At 33.0% G+C, this 23,049-nt stretch overlaps 1 protein-coding gene across 1 annotated transcript in view; it reads left to right on the top strand.

Moving 5' to 3' along the window:
• The window catches only part of LOC121853164 (basement membrane-specific heparan sulfate proteoglycan core protein-like), a 476,204-nt gene that overhangs the window by 142,509 nt on the left and 310,646 nt on the right, over positions 1 to 23,049 (top strand). Inside the window, exons 11-16 of the mRNA XM_042347127.1 lie at positions 3,054 to 3,164; positions 5,262 to 5,369; positions 11,814 to 11,927; positions 15,195 to 15,311; positions 19,842 to 19,955; positions 20,112 to 20,234. Of these exons, the coding sequence (XP_042203061.1) occupies positions 3,054 to 3,164; positions 5,262 to 5,369; positions 11,814 to 11,927; positions 15,195 to 15,311; positions 19,842 to 19,955; positions 20,112 to 20,234 (687 nt within the window). The remainder of the gene's footprint in view (positions 1 to 3,053; positions 3,165 to 5,261; positions 5,370 to 11,813; positions 11,928 to 15,194; positions 15,312 to 19,841; positions 19,956 to 20,111; positions 20,235 to 23,049) is intronic.

Below are 23,049 nucleotides of genomic sequence, written 5' to 3'. Positions count from 1 at the left end.
TTTTTGAAGGGTCTCCTCATTATGATTTTGGTTAGAGTCGACAGCAGAAGTTTATCCAGAACCAACCTGCAGGATATGAGGCAGAAAATCTGGTAACACTGTATGAGAGAGCATTGGCAGATATGCTGTAAGTGGCTAGTATTCAAGATTTATGATCGAAGATTGCCTAAGAATATAATTCTTGTATATTGTACTGTACTGTATTACAAATACTTAATTAGTATCAATGGGTAAAATGTGGGAAAATAAAGTTATTGAAAAATGAAAGGCATTGCTGCAGGATGATTCATAACTTGGGATCCAGATGTAATATGATTAGTTGTACTGCTGATGCCAACAAGCATTTTTCATGATTTAAAAATCATGTTTAATTTAACTGAGAGCTCGAAAAATCATATGACCGTAGCTAGTGTACATTTTTTTTTTTCACAACACTAAATGTGTTAACTGAGATTGTTTTAACTCATTTACTATGAGAGGTCATTCCTAAGCTGAATAAAATCCTTTGTCAGTAACCAGAATAATTAAAAGTCATCATTGTACTGATGTTAATAAAGACCTTATTCATAACCATTACTTTTGCTACTTCTAACCACAGTTTACCAGAATACTTGTATTAATATATTCATCCATACTATCCGTGTTCATTATAATGAATGTGTCATCAAGCATAAAACATGCTCGTTGGCATCCACAGTAAATATAATCATATACGTCATGATCCCCAGTTATGAATCATCCTGCACCAATGTCAGGTTATTTCTCCCATACAGTGTTACCAGTTCACCTTCTTCATATCATGCTGGTTAGCTTGGGATGAACATATACTGTTGACTACCACACTCGGTTACTTAATCTTTCCCTGGGTGAATGGTTGCATATGTAGCAAAAGTACTGATATGATTAGGACAGTGGTCTTACCTCAGAATGTATCAGTTCCCTTGATTAGGCTATGCCAAGGGTTGATTCTTTGAGAGAATCTTGCAGGTTACTTGATTCCTAATTATGGTATAAATTGGGATATCCAGAATCAATCTCTTGTGTTGTTTTGGCTTATGATTTTATAGAATGTTTCTCATTTCAATTTATTTATTTTCTTTTGGCTTTTACTTTGAATCTCTATGTAAAATTTCTCTTGTTTTTCCCAAAATGCATTTACACGAATTCCTTTAAAGCCAATTATTTTTTTGTATTTCGTTTTCTGTTATTAGAGCTGAATTGCAGCAGATATTTGGTTAAGTTATTGAGGCACCAGAAGTATTACCAACTTGCCAGCACTTAACTAACCTCCACATATCTCCACCACTCAAGTGCTTTTCCTGTTACTGTACTTGTATTACTTTGAAAATTATGTTTATATTGTAATGCCCACCAGTCTGCGAGTGTGAGCATTATAACCTCGCATTATTTGTTTAAGGTTTGCGTTATTTCATAATAAGTAGTTTTGCTGAAGGAAGCCCTGCATTAGCCGACTTTAAAAAAAGGTATATGAAATAGATATGAATTACATGAACTAATATTTAGGAAAGATAACATAAGAAATGTAGTGTTGACACTTGGACAGAAACTTGTGTTTTCATGATTGTACAATACAGGAGTGCTTCTTTTAGAAAAAAGATACATTCCTGAAAACCTTTTTGTAAATGGAAGCCATTTTCCCATTTATTACCATTATATAAAAGGAGATATGTTCCTGCCGAAATAAAATTCCCCCTAACATAAAAAAATCCACACTTTTAAGTAATGTTTTAGGGGGAACAATACTTCTAAACATATACAATAATCATAATGACATTAATTAATAAAGAAGTACAGTATCAAGTTTATTTAATCCATGTTCCTGTTGATATACATGTGACCAGGCATACATTCATCAATTTATTCCTCCATAGCAATAAAATTAAAGCATGTACCTAGTAATCAGTTATTAATTTCTACTTCTTATTTGATGGCCAGTTAGATCAATACTGTATTCTGTACTGTACAGTAGCACCTTCATATGACATATTATCTGTATATGTGCATATAAGCATGGAGGCTTTGTCACACACTACGGTACACTGCTTACTGTCCGTGTCACAGCATGGGATGCTTTCAGATGCCTGTGTCAGCAACTCGGCATCTTCTGATGCTACAATTTTTTTCTAAAAAGTGGGGATTTTGTTCATATACCAAAGCCCTGGAATACTCCCAGATTTGATGATTTAAGATAAATATTTCAGTGCAGCTACTGGTAATTTATATGGGTAGGTAAAAGGATAATTCTAAGAGGAAATTTTATAATTTAACAAAAAAACAGCTTGTCATTGATTGTTGATTTTAAAATGAAATTTAGAATTAGTTTGTGATAACAGATTAATCCTGTCGTGAAAGATATCTTTAAGGAGTAGAACTGATCCACATAGGAAATGGGACATCATAGAGAGAGGATAATAAATGCTTAAAAAGTGTATCAAGAATTAATAGAATAAGAAAAGCTATTTAAGTGCCTGAGCTTTTAGAATATTAGTGTCCTTCAAACATCAGTTAATTTGATGGTCATCAGATACAGTGCAGAAATTACTCTTGTAAATATTATGCAATATTGTTATGATTTTCTAGAATTTAGCCAGTCAAAACCCTTGATATTGGACAATCTTCCAATTTAAAGGGTTAAAGTATAGTACATTTAGTTGCTGTCCTTGAATATTTATGAAGTTTTCATAAAAAGCAAATGAATTTTTACTCCTTGAAAGCCTATATACGTATATACATATAACTTATCGCAAATAATTGATCATACAGTGTATACACTCGAATTTACCAAACTTTCAATTAATATTTGCATACTGGTAATATTTTTTATTCTGATTTACATACAATACTTACTCTTGAAAATAATTTATAGCATAAGTTCATTGAAATACAAGAACAGTATAGACTAAACTTAGAGTGGTGTATATTATTTGAGGTACAGTACTTAAGTGTTGGTAACTGGTATTGGAAACAGTGGTGCAGTAATGAAGTGTCTTGTATGTTTGTGTTAATGTGAGTCTTGGCTGCTGCTTCCCCAGCTTGTGAACCACCAAACTTCATGTGTAATAGTGGCATGTGTATCAGCCCAGACAAACGCTGTGATGGTACCCAGGACTGTGATGATGGGACTGATGAAACCGTTAACTGCCGTATGTATATTGAATTTTTTCCCTAGTCTTAATGTGAGATGTGTGTTCTATTAACTGATGAAATTAATTGCTTTACAGTATTGATTTGAATTTTCTAACCGTCTTAGTGTGGGATGTGTATTCTACTAACTGATGAAATAATTGCTCTACAATATTGATTTGAATTTTCTAACCGTCTTAGTGTGGGATGTGTATTCTACTAACCGATGAAATAATTGCTCTACAATATTGATTTGAATTTTCTAACAATCTTAATGTGGGATGTGTGTGTCCCCCTGTTTGTGGTACTGTAATGATCTACAGGTTCTATAATCTGTTCATATTGGAAAAAAACCAAACTTTGCAGCACAGTATTGGCCTGTTTTATGTTTGGCAAATTGCAAAGCGTTTTAAACGAAGTTTATTTAAAATATTTTTATATGTGTTGTTATAGGATGCTGGAAGTAATAAATGCATTAGTTAGATACTGTAAGGTCCTGTTGAATGAGTAACCAATGAAAGAGAATTAGGTTTGATGATCTTAGTATTTAAGGTATGAAAATTCTGAGTGAACCAGCTTGCAATATCATTTATGGAGTTGAGCTAGTCATTCTTTGAGTGGAGAGCCGGGCTAGTGCAGTCGTTAACTTCTTTTCTATCCTCTGAGGTGAAGTCAGTGGTAGGCTGACCCAGTCTGGCTAGCCAATGAATCTAGACAACATGGCAGTGTTAGTTTATTAACATGTTCAACTAACAATGTTATATCAACATTCATCATCAGCTCTGGTATACCTGTACTAAAAAAATAATGTTGTTGGGAAAGACCAAGTTGGAGATAAAAGAATAGGGTGATATTAGAAGAAATGAGAGGGATGAACATCCAGGAAGCAGCAATGCAAGTCAAGTTGAGTATGGCATTAAATGATATTTGGGGATGTCACAGCAGTCAGCTTGAATGGATAAAATAGATTAAAATGAGAGTCTGGTTTTGTTCTTGATAGTGGACTTCATGGAGCACAGTGGGAAAAGACCTACAAGAATAAGAGAGATCATAAAAAAGTCATTAATCACTATTTTATTGTTAGACTAAAGTTATGGTAAGTATGAAGAGTTAGAATGTTGCAGTGTTGTGCTTGCGAAAAGCTTCATAATTTTTATGCATGACTACCGTATTTTTTGCTTTGGTGTATTCATCTGTCCAAGTTACATTTCTAAAGCATAGCATAGAATTGCTTTGAATAGTGTGAGAGAAGTTTATATATGTTACAGGGGGATCTTTGTAACTAGGGATTTTACATACAGTAATTCTAAAAATATTCTGATGGTTACAAAGGTTACAAGAAATTCCTGAATATTTTAAGAATTGCATGAAATTCTGGATGAACATTTTAGGAATTACTGTACCAGTACAAGGAATTTTTAAAAAGTTTGTGATTACTGTACACGAAATTCCTAAATATTTAAGGGATTAAATGAAATTCCTGGTTGCACAGGTTCCATGTGATAAATACAAATCTACCTAATGGGAGTTACTGAAAAGGTTAATGTCAGTAATTAAATTTGCTTTCAAGTTTTAGTCAAATTGATAATTGGGTAGTCCATGTAGACCTGTTGTTGCAATGACTGATCTTTTTAAGGAGTTTTAGCCCTGCCCATATACTGTAGCTGCTGGTAACCTCTTCTTTCCTTCCTCCTCCTCTTGTGATTGTTTTGAGTATACACAGTACCCTGGGTTTGTTCATACATTTAATAAGTTGATCCACTTGGCCATTCAAAACGAGAAAAAAATTAACACTCGTACAAATTCTTTAAATAGACAAATACCCGTATAGCCAAGAGTGATTTTTGGGTACAGTATGTGATTCTTGAAGTGTTACTGTGTGTCCAGTTTGCACCCATCCAAGTGTTGTTCATGTTGTGCTTTTAATCATTTTACTGTACTGTTTATTTATTATGTTTTTGTTGTTGAGCATAATGTCAATATTTTTCATGTCTTTCATAAACTGCGTGCTTATTACTTGATATTTGGTCTTATGATATACCATACCATTCTTGAAACTACGGAATAAAGCGATGTATTTGAAAAGATATTCTAACTGGTTAACCTGCTCCTGCCAGCTTGTAATGATAAATTCACCTGTGACGATGGTCAGTGTGTGGAACAGACTTTGAGATGCGATGGGACCCCTGATTGTAGAGATGGGTCTGATGAGAAAAACTGTCCTGGTAAGTTTGGCAGAGAGTACTTTATTATCTTCTTCTTGTGTGTATTATATATATATATATATATATATATATATATATATATATATATATATATATATATATATATATATATATATATATATATATATATATATATATATATATATATATATATATATATATATATATATATATATATATATATATATATATATATATATATATATATATATATATATATATATATATATATATATATATATATATATATATATATATATTATGCATCTCGCTAATCTAACACTGCTAACGATTTCGAATAACCTAACTGCCTATAATTCAATTCGTCAATCTAAAAAATTCGGTTAACGAAGTTCTTACGAACCGACCTCAACATGATTTCGCTTGCACTGACCGGGCAACCAGCTTTAGTATCAGTCCGCCAATACATTAATCGGTTCTAGGGCTTAAATTCCTTACTATTTTAGTAAATATCAAGAAGTTTATACTATTTAATAATTTTAAAAGTTTAATATTCAATTTTTTAGTCATTTTAACAATTATTGAACATAATTGAAGGTAAAGTGACTAGTTTAATGCTCGGCATCCAGCCTCTTAACACAGCAAACAGGAGTTAGTCTCTTTCTGTTTTCACTGGAGGTAACATCTTGCTTGAGACTCTCTTCAACTAAACGCTTTTTTTCTGTGTTTCCAAGCAAATTTTTGGTCATTTTGAAATATATTTTACATATTGACAATATATAATGCAGTGCAGTGTTGAATTAAAGAAAATAATCTTGAATTACACCAAGAGAGCTAAAATTTTATGGGTGAAATGATGCCATGGGGTGACTTCTTCCACCCCAATGCCTTCTCTTCTTCCTTCTCCTCCACCCCCATTCTAAATCCCATCATCATCATCATCATCATCATCATCATCATCATCATCATCATCCAGGAGCCTTCTACATACACACCTCAAAGTAAGTGAACTTTTCTACCATTTTTGTTGAATTTAGGAAATTTTCGGTGAGCTGAACCACTACCAAAAACTCATTGAAACAATGGGTTCGGTTATCTTTCGGTTAACGTAATCCACCTCTGGAACGGATTGAGTTCTAATCGAGGCCTACTGTGTATATATATATATATATATATATATATATATATATATATATATATATATATATATATATATATATATATATATATATATATATATATATATATATATATATATATATATATATATATATATATATATTATATATATATATATATATATATATATATATATATATATATATATATATATATATATATATATATATATATATATATATATATATATATATATATATATATATATATACAGTATATATATATATATACATATATATATACACACACACACACAGTATATACAGGTAAAGTAAAATTATTAGCTTGAATAGATGTAGGCTAGAGTAAGTGGAGTGCTTCAAGTATCAGGGAATGATTGTGTCAGCAGATGAAGTAATGTGTGATAGATTGCACCACAGAGGAGAGAGAACCATGTCAAGGAGAGGGAATGATGAGGATATACAGGGAAATAGTAGAATCACCATTATGTGAGTGTGGATCATGGACTCTACTGTACAGTAGATGCAAGAGTAAAAAGTGACAAGAAAAAGTAATAGAAATGATGTGATTGAGAGAAATATGTGGGGAAATAGGATTCAGAGAATACAAAATCCAGAAATAAATTGACAGTGTGAGAGGTGAAAAGTGTCAGGAAGATGGCAGGTCAGGGTTTGTTCAAGTGGTATGTACAGTCAACAAAAAAAATTTCTGCACCTTTGTGGTGTTATACAATATGACACACAGGACCAAGAATTCTGAACAATGCTCATTTATGCGGGTGATTCCTATTAATTTCTCTGTATTAACTATATGTGATTTAAAAAGTACATCATACTGGTTATACAATGCATCACACAACCAGAAATACCATCCTTGCCAAATTAACACGGTCTCAGTCAGTGATCGTTGCAGGGGCCATCAAATCAAGGGGTGCAGAATTTTTTTTGTTGACTGTACATATAGAGAGAATGAAATGAGAAAAGTTGGTGAAAAGAATGACAGGAGAAAAGGAGGAGTAAGTGGAAGTAATTAGTGAAAGTCACACTAGAAGTGAAGAGGATGAAAGTCCAAGAAGCAGCAGTGCACTTGAATGATCATGGCATTAAATGATTTTTATGGGATGACATGCTGCTGCTAGGGTGTTGCTGGTTTGTGCGAGGCACCATAAGTGAAGGACTACCTTTACTGCAGGGCACATCGTTTACAGTACAAGAGTAGGATAGAGTGAATGACAACAAATGAAGGGATATATGAATTGGTAACTTGTATTGTATTTATTCATTTCACAATGAAACATATATATATATATATATATATATATATATATATATATATATATATATATATATATATATATATATATATATATATATATATATATATATATATATATATATATATATATATATATATATATATATATATATATATATATATATACTGTATATATATTCACAGTATAGTCTGCATTTACGCGGTCAATTGAACCCGTGGAGGAACTCGTACAACGAGAAACGCGTAAACGAAATAACAGAACATATGGGATTAATTGAAATAGAGACTGGGCCGACCCTCAAACTCCACTTTTTCCGACACAATACGCACCTTGTAGTCAAAATAACATCTTAATTTTATGATGGTATGCACACACAATTAATAATTAAGAGAAATATCAATAACAGTAGGTTTTTTAACACTTACGTTAGTAGAAAAGCTGGGTCGGCATAAATGGATGGCGGCTGGTTCCGAGGCAGAGGGCAGATTAGTTGCCCTCCGGTGAATCACTTTCACTACTCGCAGAGGTTTGCAGGGCCTCCCAGACAAACCCCTCGAAGTCCATATCCTCACTGTCACTATCACTGACTTGGGCTGGCTGTGATTGTGGTGGGTTGCGGGCGAGGAAGTACTCAATACTACGTTGACGACCAGCATTGATGTTGTCGAGATAGATCTGGATATACGGCTCCATAACTTTCGACAGTAGGTTATTAGACACTTCATACCGATGCTTGTCAAGGATGAGCTTAATTTTCTCCCCCAACTCGATGATTTCCTTCACATTATCATGGCTTGGTCCAGGTAATTCAAGGTTTTTCTCGGGTGGTGGGGGTCCAGCGGAAGCCATTGTGAGGGGAATAGTGGGCACAAGAGAGAACTGTATACGCGGACTGAGAACAATGAGACAGGCCCGGCTAGGTCAGCGACTTCTACCCTCTGGTGGCAGGACACGTCATGTTACATAAGACCAATCACAGCTAGCGGCGGAGGGAATGCGTGGGTGGTAAGGATGCATGGCCCAATCACAGTCCGATACATCATATGACATCAGCAATAACGTAAGAGCGGCCTAATGCGCACCACTCACCGTGCCGCTTCCCGTGTATGGTCAAGAATGGACCGTGTGGGTAAAAAATGGCGCGGCGTGTAAATGACCAAATTTATCGCGTAATTAAAACATTTCATTCTGGCAAGGCACCGTGTAAATGACCAAACTCGTAAACAAAAACCTCGTAAATCCAGACTATACTGTGTGTGTGTATATATATATATACAGTTTTACCCCGCCTAACGCGGTTTCACTTAACGCGTTTTCGCATATACGCGGTGCCTTGCCAAAGCTGAACTTTCACTTAACGCGGATTTTTTCCACATATACGCGGTGAATGTCCGGCTCGAAACGCTATTTTTAGATTTGCCCCACCCGCCACCCTGCCTGACTGCCTGTTTTAGCTCATAAAATTCATACAAATTAGCAGTGCCAGAATATAATTTACATTGCTGGAATTCTTATAATTTGGTGATCATTTTGAATATAAACATCATATATTTTGCTTTAAACTTACAATTTTTAGATAAAATTTTTTCGCTAGGTAACTATGGTATCTTTTGTCCAAATTATATGACATTTATATTCAAAATATTCCTGGTCTTACAAGGAATCCAGCAATGTCAATTATATTATCCTAACTTTAGTTTGAGGTATTATTTATTAAAATTTAGTGGTTATCCCACACATCTCCTTGGGACGGTTGGTGGGGGGTGGGGGGGAGGGAGGGACCAACCGACCATCTGTTACCCTGTGAAGAATTATTATTTTTTTTATTAACTGAAGATATTTGTTTTAGCTCATAAAATTCATACAAATTACCCGGTCAGAATATAATTTACATTGCTGGAATTCTTATAATTTGGTGATCATTTTGAATATAAACATCATATATTTTGCTTTAAACTTACAATTTTTAGATAAAAATTTTTCTCTAGGTAACTATGGTATCTTTTGTCCAAAATATATGACATTTATATTCAAAATATTCCTGGTCTTACAAGGAATCCAGCAATGTCAATTATATTATCCTAACTTTAATCTGAGGTATTATTTAATACTAAATGTTAAAAACTCTGGAAGGGAGGATTGGTGGGGGGTGGGTTGGGACTGACCGCGCGGTTGGAAGAGGGGGGAGGCAAGGTGGGGTACTTTGACAGATAGTGTGTGAAGATTATTTTTTTTTTATTAACTGAAGATATTTGTTTTAGCTCATAAAATTCATACAAATTACCCGGTCAGAATATAATTTACATTGCTGGAATTCTTATAATTTGGTGATCATTTTGAATATAAACATCATATATTTTGCTTTAAACTTACAATTTTTAGATAAAAATTTTTCTCTAGGTAACTATGTTATCTTTTGTGCAAAATATATGACATTTATATTCAAAATATTCCTGGTCTTACAAGGAATCCAGCAATGTCAATTATATTTTCCTAACTTTAGTTTGAGGTTATCCCACACATCTCCTTGGGACGGTTGGTGGGGGGTGTGGGAGGGAGGGACCGACCGACCATCTGTTAGCTGGCTGTGTAGTGTGAGAGGGGGAGGAGTTGAGTCCATTATTTGAATGGACATTAACTTGGCGACTGTATTTCTCTATTTCTCTTAAGTATTAATTGTGTGCATGTACCATCATAAAATTAAGATGTTATTTTACTACAACATAGGTATGTGTGCCTTCAAAAGTGGAGTTTGGGGTGGGCGGTTTCTCTGAATTAATCCATATGTTCTGTTGTTATATAGGATTTCCTTAACGCACCTCTAATTCAATTGACAAGGTTAAGTGAGGTTAATAATATGTATATATATATATATATATATATATATATATATATATATATATATATATATATATATATATATATATATATATATATATATATATATATATTATATATATATATATATATATATATATATATACAGTATAATGAATGGAGGGGGAGGGAAGTTATAGTAGACTTGATTATCTACATTTTGAATGTAATAATAGCAAAATTCAAATATCCATAGTTTTTGTTGTTATGCAAGCATTATATTAATTTTATCAGTTATTTGCAGTGCAAAATATTAATAAATTATTTGCTGCACATTTTCTTTGAACACATCATAAGGGTCGTGTTATATACCAGCCATATATCTGTTCAGCCAATCATTATTGAGATAAGATATGATGGGTATTGTTTTATATTTACCCCTTCTAGGTATTACACACAACAGGTTTACCAACTTATAACATTTGTATGTGTTCATTTAAAGAAAAAAAAAAGAATTTAACTTCAAATTAAACTATTCCTGAGAGCTTCATACTTGTGGGCACTACCTGATTGTGATCTTGGATAACATGGATAATGTTGCAGATTTCACTTCACTATCTTCACATGTAACTTCAGTTTCAGAGGCGATCTGACCTTAAATCTGATAATCAAGTCTATTTTACATACAGATGAATGCAGAATGAATGTGAAAATTGTTTTTGTCATTAAACAATTATCAGAATCAAAATTGGTTCAGGAAATGTTGGAGGCATTTTCTTGTAAATTTTTTCAAGTCTCACTTTTCTAAATTAGATTTTAAGTACTGTTTCATGTTATATTCAACATTAGTTGTCTCAGGAGTCTTTATTAAACAAAGAGATAAATGAGATACTTCTCAGTAGGTGATACTAAGTAATTAATGAATAAATATTATACGTAGTTAAATGTACAGTTCACTCATTCTGAAGTCCATGTTAAGATATTTTTCCTGTCATCATTCATTATTTCTCATTGGAAAAGAGTGAAACAACAGTGCTTGACATTGAATAAGAGTTAGTTAAATAATGCCCCAAAAATATGTATAATATATTGTACTGCATATCAAAATGCTTATTACTGTATCAGGGATTTTCTCTCAATCTATGCTATCCACAGAATAAGAAATAATGATATTTCATTAGCTGGAAAAAAAGACCCTTGCTACCATTTACCTCTGTATTTTGCATGCTTGCATACACCTCATTATACAGAATGTGAGGGGTCAGGCATGTTCGAATGTGACAATGGGGACACTTGCCTAAGTGATGAGAAACTCTGCGATGGTTTCAAAGACTGTTCTGATGGGTATGATGAATATGATTGTTGTAAGTATTCATAGTTTTCAGTAAATATGAGTAATATTAGAGGGTAAGTACTGTACCATTAATTGTAAAAAAATCTGTCATGGAGCTTGGCCAATTTAGTCAGTCATTCTTTCTAAGGTGGAATCTTGTGATTTGTTAAAGGGTTCAATCATATCCTAAAATAAAATCAAACTCATGTCATTCAGCTTGTTTTGTACGTCTGTTATAATGAAAGTAAAATGGTTCACTACTGCTATAATGAAGAAAGTTTCACCTGTTATGAATGTTCATAAAATGTATCAACTCTTATGATAAGTTTAAACTACGTAATATAACCAAGTCTCACTAATTCTTGCTGAGGTAAGTACACTCAATCACTTTCAAGTTCCTCACCAGTGTACAGTCATAATAATAACACAAGATAAATATTGATTCTAAAAATGCCAATAGCTGTTCCTGTTGCTTGCAATTGATAGTTGTGTACCAATTTACTTTGATTCTTGATATGGTGTATGACTTTTTTCCATTTAAGTTATTATGCTTAAATTATAACTCACTTCAGTAGTTAAATTGTATCTTAAAGGCAAGGATGGCTATTTTGCATTATAAAAATGTTCAGGTCAATAATGAATATTCAATATATATTCCAAAGTGTATGATAAAAATGTAAAGACCAGGAACTAAAACCCCATTCTCCTCATTTAGAAATTTCAGTTCAGTATACAGAACTCTACCAAGGGAATTCTTAAGGGTTTTACCCAATATTTTTTATCTACCGTCAACTGAAAAGGTTTAGGGGACTTCTAGTCAGTGGTACTGTTTACCATGTAGACATAAAGCGGTCATTATTGTAAGTTGAGTGTTCATACACCAGTGAACATGATCTTTCATAGGCACATTACTTTGCTCCTAGGGATAGAAATTTCATTTGCATTCTCTAGGCAAAGGTCAAAGCTTTTGATGTTAAAAGCTGCAGTTTAGTTTCTGATATGCAGTATAGGTATAGTAGAGCATTGATTATTTGGACTAATCAGGGGAAGGGGGGTCCCAAAAATGAGGCACAGTACTGTATTCCAAATATCCTTCCAGATATGAATTACCCCAGTACAGTAAAATCCCATTTTTGCGAAGCGGCTGGGTACCGAACCCATTATGTACAAAAAGATTTTCCTTAAAACTTGTATTGAGTAGTTCACCCAAAGAATTTTAGTGAAATACACAGAAGTTGGATAACCTTAAAAAAAAATGAATATTTAGATTTGTGTTTTGCACTCATTTACAAATGCAGTAGGTATGTATAGGAGTGTGTAATGAAAATTTTAATTGGATACATTATACATAACTACTGTACACTGCATATCATTAAACAAAACTGTTTGGTATTATTGTACAGGAATTTACTTGATGGTAAGTTAATATATGATACAATTGTTTAATTGCAATGATAATTTTTTTTTTACAAATTACATAACTTAAAAACAATATAACATTCTTGTACAGTACAACATTGCACAGACATGGCATTAAATACTTAAAAGTAGGATGGGCGTTGACATGCAGTGTGAGTCATGGAACCTGATGTTATAACACAGGCATCTAGTGCTGTTTCCACACATCTTAACCTGTAACCTTCAATTGTCTTTGCCCACACTAATCAATGCCAATTTTTTTTTTTTTTTTTAAATTTAGAAAAATTTCAAATATAAAATCATGTTTACTGTAAAAATGTCTCTAAGAGTATTAACACAACTAAAACCTGAAACAGCTGTTTGTTGTAACAAGCAGTGGTTTTAGTGAGTGAGAGAATGTCATTGTTAAAATTTATTAATTTTTTTTTTGTGCTGCATCAATAGAGAATTTACTCAATCTTTTATTTACAGTGCTACATCAGTGGATCGGACAAAATATTATTGAAATCTAAATTATTGAAAAATACCCAAATTAAATTGTTTAATGTAAAAAAATCCATTTCCAGTGCAGGTATCTCTCATTTAATGATGGGGATGCGCTCCTGAAAAACCTAACATTAAGTGAAATTATCGTTAAACTAGGGAAAACAAGGATTACTATCTGAAATGAGGGATAATGAAGAATACTGTCCGTGCACATGGTTTGTTGTTGTTGTTACATGTAATGAAACTAAAAAGTTTTGGAATATTCATTAAAAAACTCTAATGCAGCTTAGAAATAAAGAATATACAATATTAATAAAACTATAAAATAGAGCATGGGTTTGTATATGTGGCAAGTGATCGTATGTATGGGCTTGTGGAGGCAGTGGAATTTAACTGTGTCGCCGACTCCACCCAGTAGCACTCAGAGTGGGTCAGGCTGAGCTGTGAACGACCATATTTTATGGCATGTAAGAAGCACAGCCATATAGGCAGGGAGTATTTGGGAAAAACTTTTGTGTGAATTTTCCTCCTGTAGCAATAATTTTCTTAAACTAATATATACAGTATCAGTAAATGTGAGGAATAAATAAAAATAATACCAATAAATAAGTTAAAAAAAAATACCTTATCGCCAAACCAGTAAATGAAAACCAAATGAAAGAGTAACACAGCCACCATTTGCTTATAGTACTCCCAGGTTCACCATAGCAATGGAAACCAACAGGGACTCTACATCCATCAATTCCCCAATGAAGGTTTTATAATATTTATTATTGAAAGGCCTTAATTTTATTACTGGTATTGCTGGTACCTGTACTTATCTTTTATACATACAAATGAAAATTACAGAACATTTCATCTGACTTTTGTTTACATCCTCTGAACGCAACCAGCATGGATTCTCAAGCCTCGCCAATTAACACATACTTAACCGCCTCTTACAGAACACATTTTCATTTAGTTTATTTCCCCTATACAGTATACTCTACAGCCAGGGGACATTCTTAATATCCATCATACATGATATAACTGTGTCTTTCTTTTGGGTTTTCAGTACATTGGGAGTGTTAAGGGTCAAGACATGGTTGGAAGCCATAATGTTAAATAGATGATCAATGATGCATCACCTTGTTTTAATTGAGGAAAGTTGATGATGGAAAAAGGCATGTGGATTAATCTGTATGTAATGTAGAAAATATGCAAATTGGCATTATTATTATTATTATTATTATTATTATTATTATTATTATTATTATTATTATTATTATTATTATTATTATTATTATTATTATTATTATTATTATTATACTGTAATTTTTTTTTATTACTGTTATTATTATTACACCTCTCTTTCCCATACTTGCAACTGATGTACATGTTTTGTAATCCACAGCGGGGCAGATGTGTCCGCAGGGCAAATTCATGTGTGATGATGGAAACTGTATTGAGACCGCTTATCGATGTGATGGGACTAACCAGTGCCTTGACCAATCTGATGAATCTGGCTGTCGTGAGTACCAATATGTCTGTTTGTTTTCTACTCACAGGACTTCCCTCTTTCAGGTCTACAAGCTGCCATTTGTCAGAAGAGAGAGTAACACCACTGTGCACTGTAGTTATTTTTAAGTGATGTCTTCCTTCTGGTTAAGATTATTTTGGTGAAATTTTTATATTTGAAGTCGATTCACTACAATATTTTATTGTTAATGCGAGCTAAATATAAGTATGCAGGAACCCCATATGCGATATTTTATTTTTATTTTAGATCATGCTTATTAACTAGTATATTGAGCATGTAATTGGTATCTGAATTGGTGAGTGATAAGAGGTAGCTTAATGTCTATTCTTTTTTCAGAAACATATTTTAATCCTACAGAAAATAAGTAACACATGCATATAATTTCTGTATTCTGTGTCAGTGTAATGTATATTGTAAAGTAGGAAGCAATGTCTCTGTGCAAGATGTTATTGGTGTCCAGTACTGTACCTGATGAAGAATCAAGAGGAATGTAAATTACAGAAGGCTGGGATAGTTTTGATACCATCTAAAAATTGTGTTAAAAAGCAACACAACTGGAACTACAGAAATATAAGGTAACTGTATTTTGACCTTCCCATACTGGATGCACTTTTTGGTGACTTTATTTTGCTATGAGGTTTCTTTAGAATTTCATATAAATAGGCAGAAACTAATAAAGAATACTACCAGAAATTGGGGAAATTAAATGAAGTATTAGAAGAGGAAGAAGGTTGTAAATAAATGTTTAAAGGGACATTGGAATTTGATTGTGGAAGTAAATTAAAAATAAATGAAGGGGAGATGCATGCTGGAACACACAAGTAAGAGTTGGTAGTAAGAAAGAAAATACTTAAGGATGAAGAAACATCTTAGATAAAATTTACCAATAGTGGAACAAGAAAGGAGGAAACGGGTGAAGAAGGTGGAGTGAGACTGTAAGGAAGGAAAGACCGAAGAATTAAGTAGAAAATTTAGTGATTTTGAGTATGCTAGAAAACTATTCAGCATTATGAAAGATTAGTAGAAATGAGAGGAAAGAAGTCATTGTAGAATAATAAGAAATATACAGTAGTTGGAAGAGTGTTAAGAGAAGCAGCTGTTATATTACATAGGAGGTAGGGATATTTTGAAGAGTTAATTGGTACTTATTGATGGAAAAGAGGCAAAAATCTCATGTTGGGGATAAAAAAGGGAGGACAGATTGGCTTATATTATGAAATATCTATAGAGGAGCTAAAATCAGTGACAGGTATCCTTTGTTTAACATTGGAGTTGCGTTCCTGAAAACCTAACTTGCGAAATTATTATTAAATGGGAGATTTGAGCATTCTAAATGTGAAATTTAAGATTATTGAATAAATATATTTTACTTAATTTTCCACATGACATGAGAGTACCGTAAATGAGGAGAAATAGGACAATCAGGCAACAGGGTCAGTGACTGGGTGTCTTCACATGAGTTTAAGGATTAAGTTATATGTTGATTGTAGGAAAATGATGAAACATGTAAAGCTTATTTGTAGAGTTAAAAGCATTGACAGCATTAGAAAATAATGTAGTTAGTGTACAGATATTTAAAGAAACTAATTACAGTGGGGTATGCTATAACGAATCTAATTGGTTCTAGAACCTTGTTCGTTATAGCATTCGTTCGTTATAGGATTAATCCGTTCCAGGCCACCAAATACAACCACTTAACACTGAAAAATATAATATAAAATTGTAAAAATTGTAAAAAAGTGCATAAATATGCATCTAAACCCCTGAAATAACCAATATCATTAATACTTGTAATAAAAAAACAATAAATTAGTAAAAAAAAAAAAATTTTTTTTAAATAATGTTCGTTGTAGGAGTTTCGTTCGTTATAGCATTCTCAATTTTATAGGTAAAACCGTTCGTTATAGGAATATTCGTAGTAGGATCCGTTCGTTATAGCATACCCCACTGTATACTGTATTGTATAGCCTAATTGACACAAACACTGTGGTTTATTACATGCTTTCCATGGACACATGTTCACGACAGTCACTATATGTAATTATCTATTATACAGAACTATCTCAGTCCCAAATTTTTCAGTTGACAGATTGGTAAACCATATAGAGAAGAATTGAATGAACTGAAAATGCAAGGTATTGAAAAATGAAATACTAGAGCAGGTTTAATAATTCAAATATGGGGAGTGATACTATGTTAAAAGATATGATGGAGAATAAAAATAGGAAGAGAACAATACTGTACAGTCTTGTTCAAGATTCATCGAACTGCTGGAGACAGCTGGCAACTCAAGGCCGTTTGTTTACTATAGTACGTAGTAAAAATTATGAATAAATGTAAAAGTGATCAGTGATTGGTTAGTTACCCCATTGCTTAATTTAATGGTTGGGCTCCGTTGTTTCATATTATATTATACTACGTACTGTAGTAAACAAACAGCCTTGAGGGTCCAGCTGTCTCCAGCAGTGTTAGAAGAACCTTGAACGAGACTGTACATGGAAAAATGTAATTTACTAGTTGCAAATTATTATTCAATGATGGAATGTAAGTTTGCAGGTGAAACAAGGACAAGGATAAAGTAGAATGCTCTAAAATTTAAGTTACTAAGATAAGTAATGTGTGCCACATCTAAGGTTAACATAGTGGAAGGAGTGAGTAGTTATGAAGTGTTAAAATGGCTGTGGGAGGGCAGAGGGTTTGGCTTACAGTGAGATGGATTGGGTGATGGTAGAGTGTCTGGGATGGCAAGAACATGTGAGAAGAATGCTAATGTATGGGATGGTGATGAGGATGTAAATATGTTTAATAGTTACCAGGTATTCAGTTTTTCTTGAAATTCTTGAGGTTCTGGATCCACCACTTTTACAAGCCAAAATACTTCTTAAATGCAAGCATATATGCATGTGGCTTGGCACCAACAGTTGGCATTGTAGAGTTGAACTGATCTAGTCAGTATGGCCAACTTATTAGTAGCAACCAAACATTGTATTATTATTAGGAATACAGTATAGAGTACTGTATGTTAGAATGCTTTTACTGTATTCATAAAGTAGAAATGTTAATGGTGTATGCTTTAGACGTTGTAGAACGACACAAATACAGTGGTAAGATTAATGGTTTATGCATTTTGACTACAGCATGAAATTTTTTTCTTAAGAAAGTAGATTGTTTCCCATTACTGTTGGTGTTGTCTTTGTAAATACAGAACAGTATTAGTTTTGTGTTTATGCAATTGTTGGTGCAGGTCGGTCACCTACGAGACAGGAACACTGCACAAAGTAGATAATGTTACTTGTTTTCTTATGGTATTTGGTATATAGCATGTACACTATTAAGGAAAATGAAAATAAAGGTTGTATACAGTAGTTCTTAATTTTAAATAATTGTTCTATGAAGACACTGTAACAGCATCTTGTAAAATCAAAACTAATTTATTTAATTTTACTGTAAAATGTGATAGCAAGTTGCAGAGCTGTTTAGTACAACATTTAGAGGTTTCAAAATGAGATATGTATCTTCACAAATTTGAAAATTTCCCTAAATCTTCAGTGTATGTTACTAATTAAGTATATTCATATGTATACTGTACTTCTTATTTATAATTAAAGGTTTTATTAATGTCACTTTGTAGAAGGTATCATCTCTAACCCTTTGGGTGTCACAGATGCAGTAATGCTACCCTCCATAAAAAAAATCTCTCTCCTCTAATATTGTCTCCCATTTTCCATGAATAAAAAAAGACGATATTATTGGTTTCTCATAATTCATAAATTATTATATAATAAATATGACTCTAAATTAGATTAGGCCCAATAGTAACTGTAGAAGAGGGGCAAATTTTGATGGTAAAAACCTAGTCTTTCATAAGGTAATATCATGACAAGAAATTTGAGTGCCAAATTGGAGATCTCATTCTTTTTAAGTACAAGTCAAGTGATAAAAATAAAATAATAATAATCATTGCATAAATGCAACATTTGAGAATGCCCAGGAAATATTATGATGCACTCAAATGGTTAACATGTGTTCAGCAAGTAACATATACTGTTGTAAAAGGATCATAATTAGTGCTATGCCTATTACAGCACAAAATTTTATGATGTCATATCTTTATATTGTTATTGTAATAAGATATTTATTGTTTTGAATATTTGGAGATACACAGTATTGTATATCCTGAAATTTGTTAGATTGGATTGTATTTAATGTGAATTGTGAAGCTCATATTTACACCATAATTAGAGATATTTCTGCATGCTTATGTAGCTCAATGTATTTTTGACATTGTGAAGACCTAGTTATCATGCACTTTAATTTGTTAGATAGTATTATAGTTTTATTGCATGTTATTATGGTCTTTATTTAGCCTGTTATGTAGATTTGACTTATTAACAATATTTAACAAAGTATTATACAAGACAAAAGATTTTTTATATTTGCATGTATTGGAGGGCTGTGTAATGCAGAGGTCCAATTTAATGTGCTTCTATAATCTTAGATAAAATATTCTGATTTATTTAGCCTGTGGAGAAGGGGAATGGACTTGTTTAGATGGATCCTGTGTACCATCAGAAGTTGTTTGTGACAGAAATCCAGACTGCATTGATCGCTCCGATGAAGGAAACTGTTCTATTGGTTAGTAACATTGTATTCATAGAATGGTTAGTCATACTTGTACTTGAATAACTGTAAATAATATATAGAGTATTGTGCTTGTGAAAGTTGAATTTTTATGAATTAATTTAATTGAAAATTAATATGATGTGTAATATGCATGATTTTACCCTGTAGATGTTGTCTGTCGACCAAATGAATGGACTTGCAGAGATGGATCGTGTGTGGCAGAACGAAATGTCTGTGATGGACAATATGACTGCCCTGACAATTCAGATGAAGAAGAGTGCCATATCAAACGTATGTAAAGCATTAATCCGTATACAATGACCATACTTCAGGTGATTATGTTGGTGAGGTCATAAAAAATATCTTTACTACAAGCCACATTGAAGCAAGATTCATTAATGAATTAGCAACTTGAATAATTGTACTATTATAGTCTGTTGAATCTTTCTAATAGTTAAACTGAGGGGTGAATAGGTTGCAGAAATTAAGAAATACTAAAATTAGGAGGTATGGAAGTCCAAGTAATTGTCCGATAGAGTGGATGGGGATTTGCTCAAGTAATCTTCTGTATCATTCACAAGACAGTGATGCAAACAAAAGCTAATTCCAGAAAATTGTTTGAACTGACCTTCTGTAAGTCATTTTAAGTACTGAAGATCAAACTGCAGAACTCAAAATAGTTTTTGAAGGACTGTACAGGTATACCTCGCTATATGCTGGACATGTATTTTTGAAAAGTGCAATGTTACGTGAAATGACATATAGTGAACACAAGTTTACCTTAGACCTAATTATGTAAATGAGAATTACATTCTTGCCAGTCATTATAGGTAAAAATTTCCTCTCCAAAATATTAATTAGATATCTAAAATATAATTTGAAGGTGGAATTATTACTTTGATATAAAATATATCTCAATGAGATAACACTTACCTTCTATGGTTGAGGAGACTATATATATAGAGGCTGGCTGGGATAGGGAGTGATGAAGTTATTGAGATGACATTGCATGGTTGTCTACCTTTTCATCTAAGTCTTCATATTTTCCATAATGCCATATCTGCTACAAGTTTTTGTAGGAGCCGTTAGAGATGTCATACTTTGAGCGTTTTCTTTAATTTTGTTTCCTTTATCACAAATTATTCTCACTGATGTGGCCGGTAGACCAAGCACTCTGGTAATGATTATGGTTCATTCACCAGCATCAGAATCCCAGAAACATCTAATAATAATGTCTAGATTAATACTTTTCCTTGGTTATCTCTTATCTGAGGCACAAAAGCACTTGCCAATTATTTTTCACTCCTTTTTGTATAGTCTTGATAAACTTTTTTCCCTCTTTATACATATGAGGCATTGTGAGTAGCAAGGGCGAGCTGACTAAAACAATGTTTTGAGATAAACGCATAAGATTTTTTTTAACTTATTTTGGTCCATAACTCAAGCAAATTTTTAGGAAATATCATAATTTTTGTCTTTTTTTTTTAGGTTTTGGGATAATACGTTATGAGTATGTCTGAAAAATATGCCTGATCGCTGGTGGTAAAAACTACCTGTACAGTAGTAATACAAAATAATAAAATATTTTATGAGATGGATTTACAATTTGCTGAACTTTAATCAAGATGACATAAAAAACAGTCAGAATAGGTAATATTGAAACAGTCACACTCATCATAAGCAGCCATGACATTCTGCTTGCCTGAAGGGGGGTGGGGGAGACTAATAACCCAGCACGTTGTCATCCGATGAAACCTCATAGTTGACAGCTGCTGCAGCATCCTGTGCCTCCTGTTCAATCACCAGGTCCACATAGAACTGCATGTATTCAGTTGGTATGTGTCTTTCAACTTAATTTGACGGGGGATAAGGGCAAGAATCCTGTGTTCCTGGGTTGCAAATGAAAGAGCACAGTTTGAGCTACCAGGAACCATAGAAAACAGATTTTCTCACATTTGGTAAGCTCGCCCCCTTGCTACTTGCAATGCCTCATATGACCAGGCAAATACAGTATAATCTCGCTTTAACAGCATCCGATATAAAGAACTCGTGATTTAGCGGAAGGCATTTTTTCTATTATTTTTTGCTCGATTAGTGAACTAGCTTGCTAAATCGAGATTAATTCTGTTAATACGCTCACACCTATGGCGATATCTCAGTTACATAATACAGTGAAACCTACTTTAGCATACGGTGAACGTGATAAATGTATAGAAACGATAAATAATGATATTTAGGAACAAACTTTCATGTTTACTTTCTTCTTGTAGCCATAGTTTTCTTAAAATATTATATACAGTACCAGGAAATGTGATGAATAAATAAAAATAATACCAACAAAAATATTGTACAATATTGCTAAATTGGTAAATGAAAGCCAAATTAAAGTTTAACACAGTTGGCATCTGCATACACTCCCTGTTTCACCATAGTAATGAAGACCGGCTGGGATGCCAATTTCTTAACAATGCTCCCCACCCCTACACTCCCTCACTGAGCCAGCTAACTCATGTGCAAATAAATGTATATATTTCCTTTGCGTGTTTGCCCTTATGACAATTATTTCTTTTACTACACAATATGATGTAGGATGGTGTGTGTATGTAACCAATTAAAAATAAATGAAGAAAGTTACATATATCTACCCAAAAATACAAGTTGAAAAACAACAATAACACTTCACAGCTTGTCCCAGTAGCCTGGTGGTTATAGTGGTTAGTCTAACCTGGCTACAATGCCATGATTAATCACTATTAAGCTCTATTATATCAGTAAACACTAATAATAACAGTAAATCCAGTGAAATATGGCAGGGAGGGAGGAGAGTTAAAAAAGTAGACAACGCTCAACTAGCGGTCACTTGACTCACTCGCTCCCGTTGCCAGGCGTATGATGATGTACTCCGTCATAAGAGCAACCACAGATGTTCCTTTTTCATTTTTTTATTGTTTCTAACTTTTGTCCAGTTGTTAGCTGCATTTTTTTTTTCATTTTCTCCTCCACACCACTTACTTTTTGATACTTCCGGGATTCATTTGGCATGATGGCGAAGCACAGTAGTTAGTTGACTGAAAGGTAGCAGTGAACAACTCATGCGGTGGTGGCA

This window comes from Homarus americanus, unplaced genomic scaffold, assembly GCF_018991925.1.
Source record: "Homarus americanus isolate GMGI-L3 unplaced genomic scaffold, GMGI_Hamer_2.0 scaffold32871, whole genome shotgun sequence".
Lineage (NCBI taxonomy): Eukaryota > Metazoa > Arthropoda > Malacostraca > Decapoda > Nephropidae > Homarus > Homarus americanus.
This window is presented reverse-complemented; position numbering and strand designations above follow the sequence as displayed.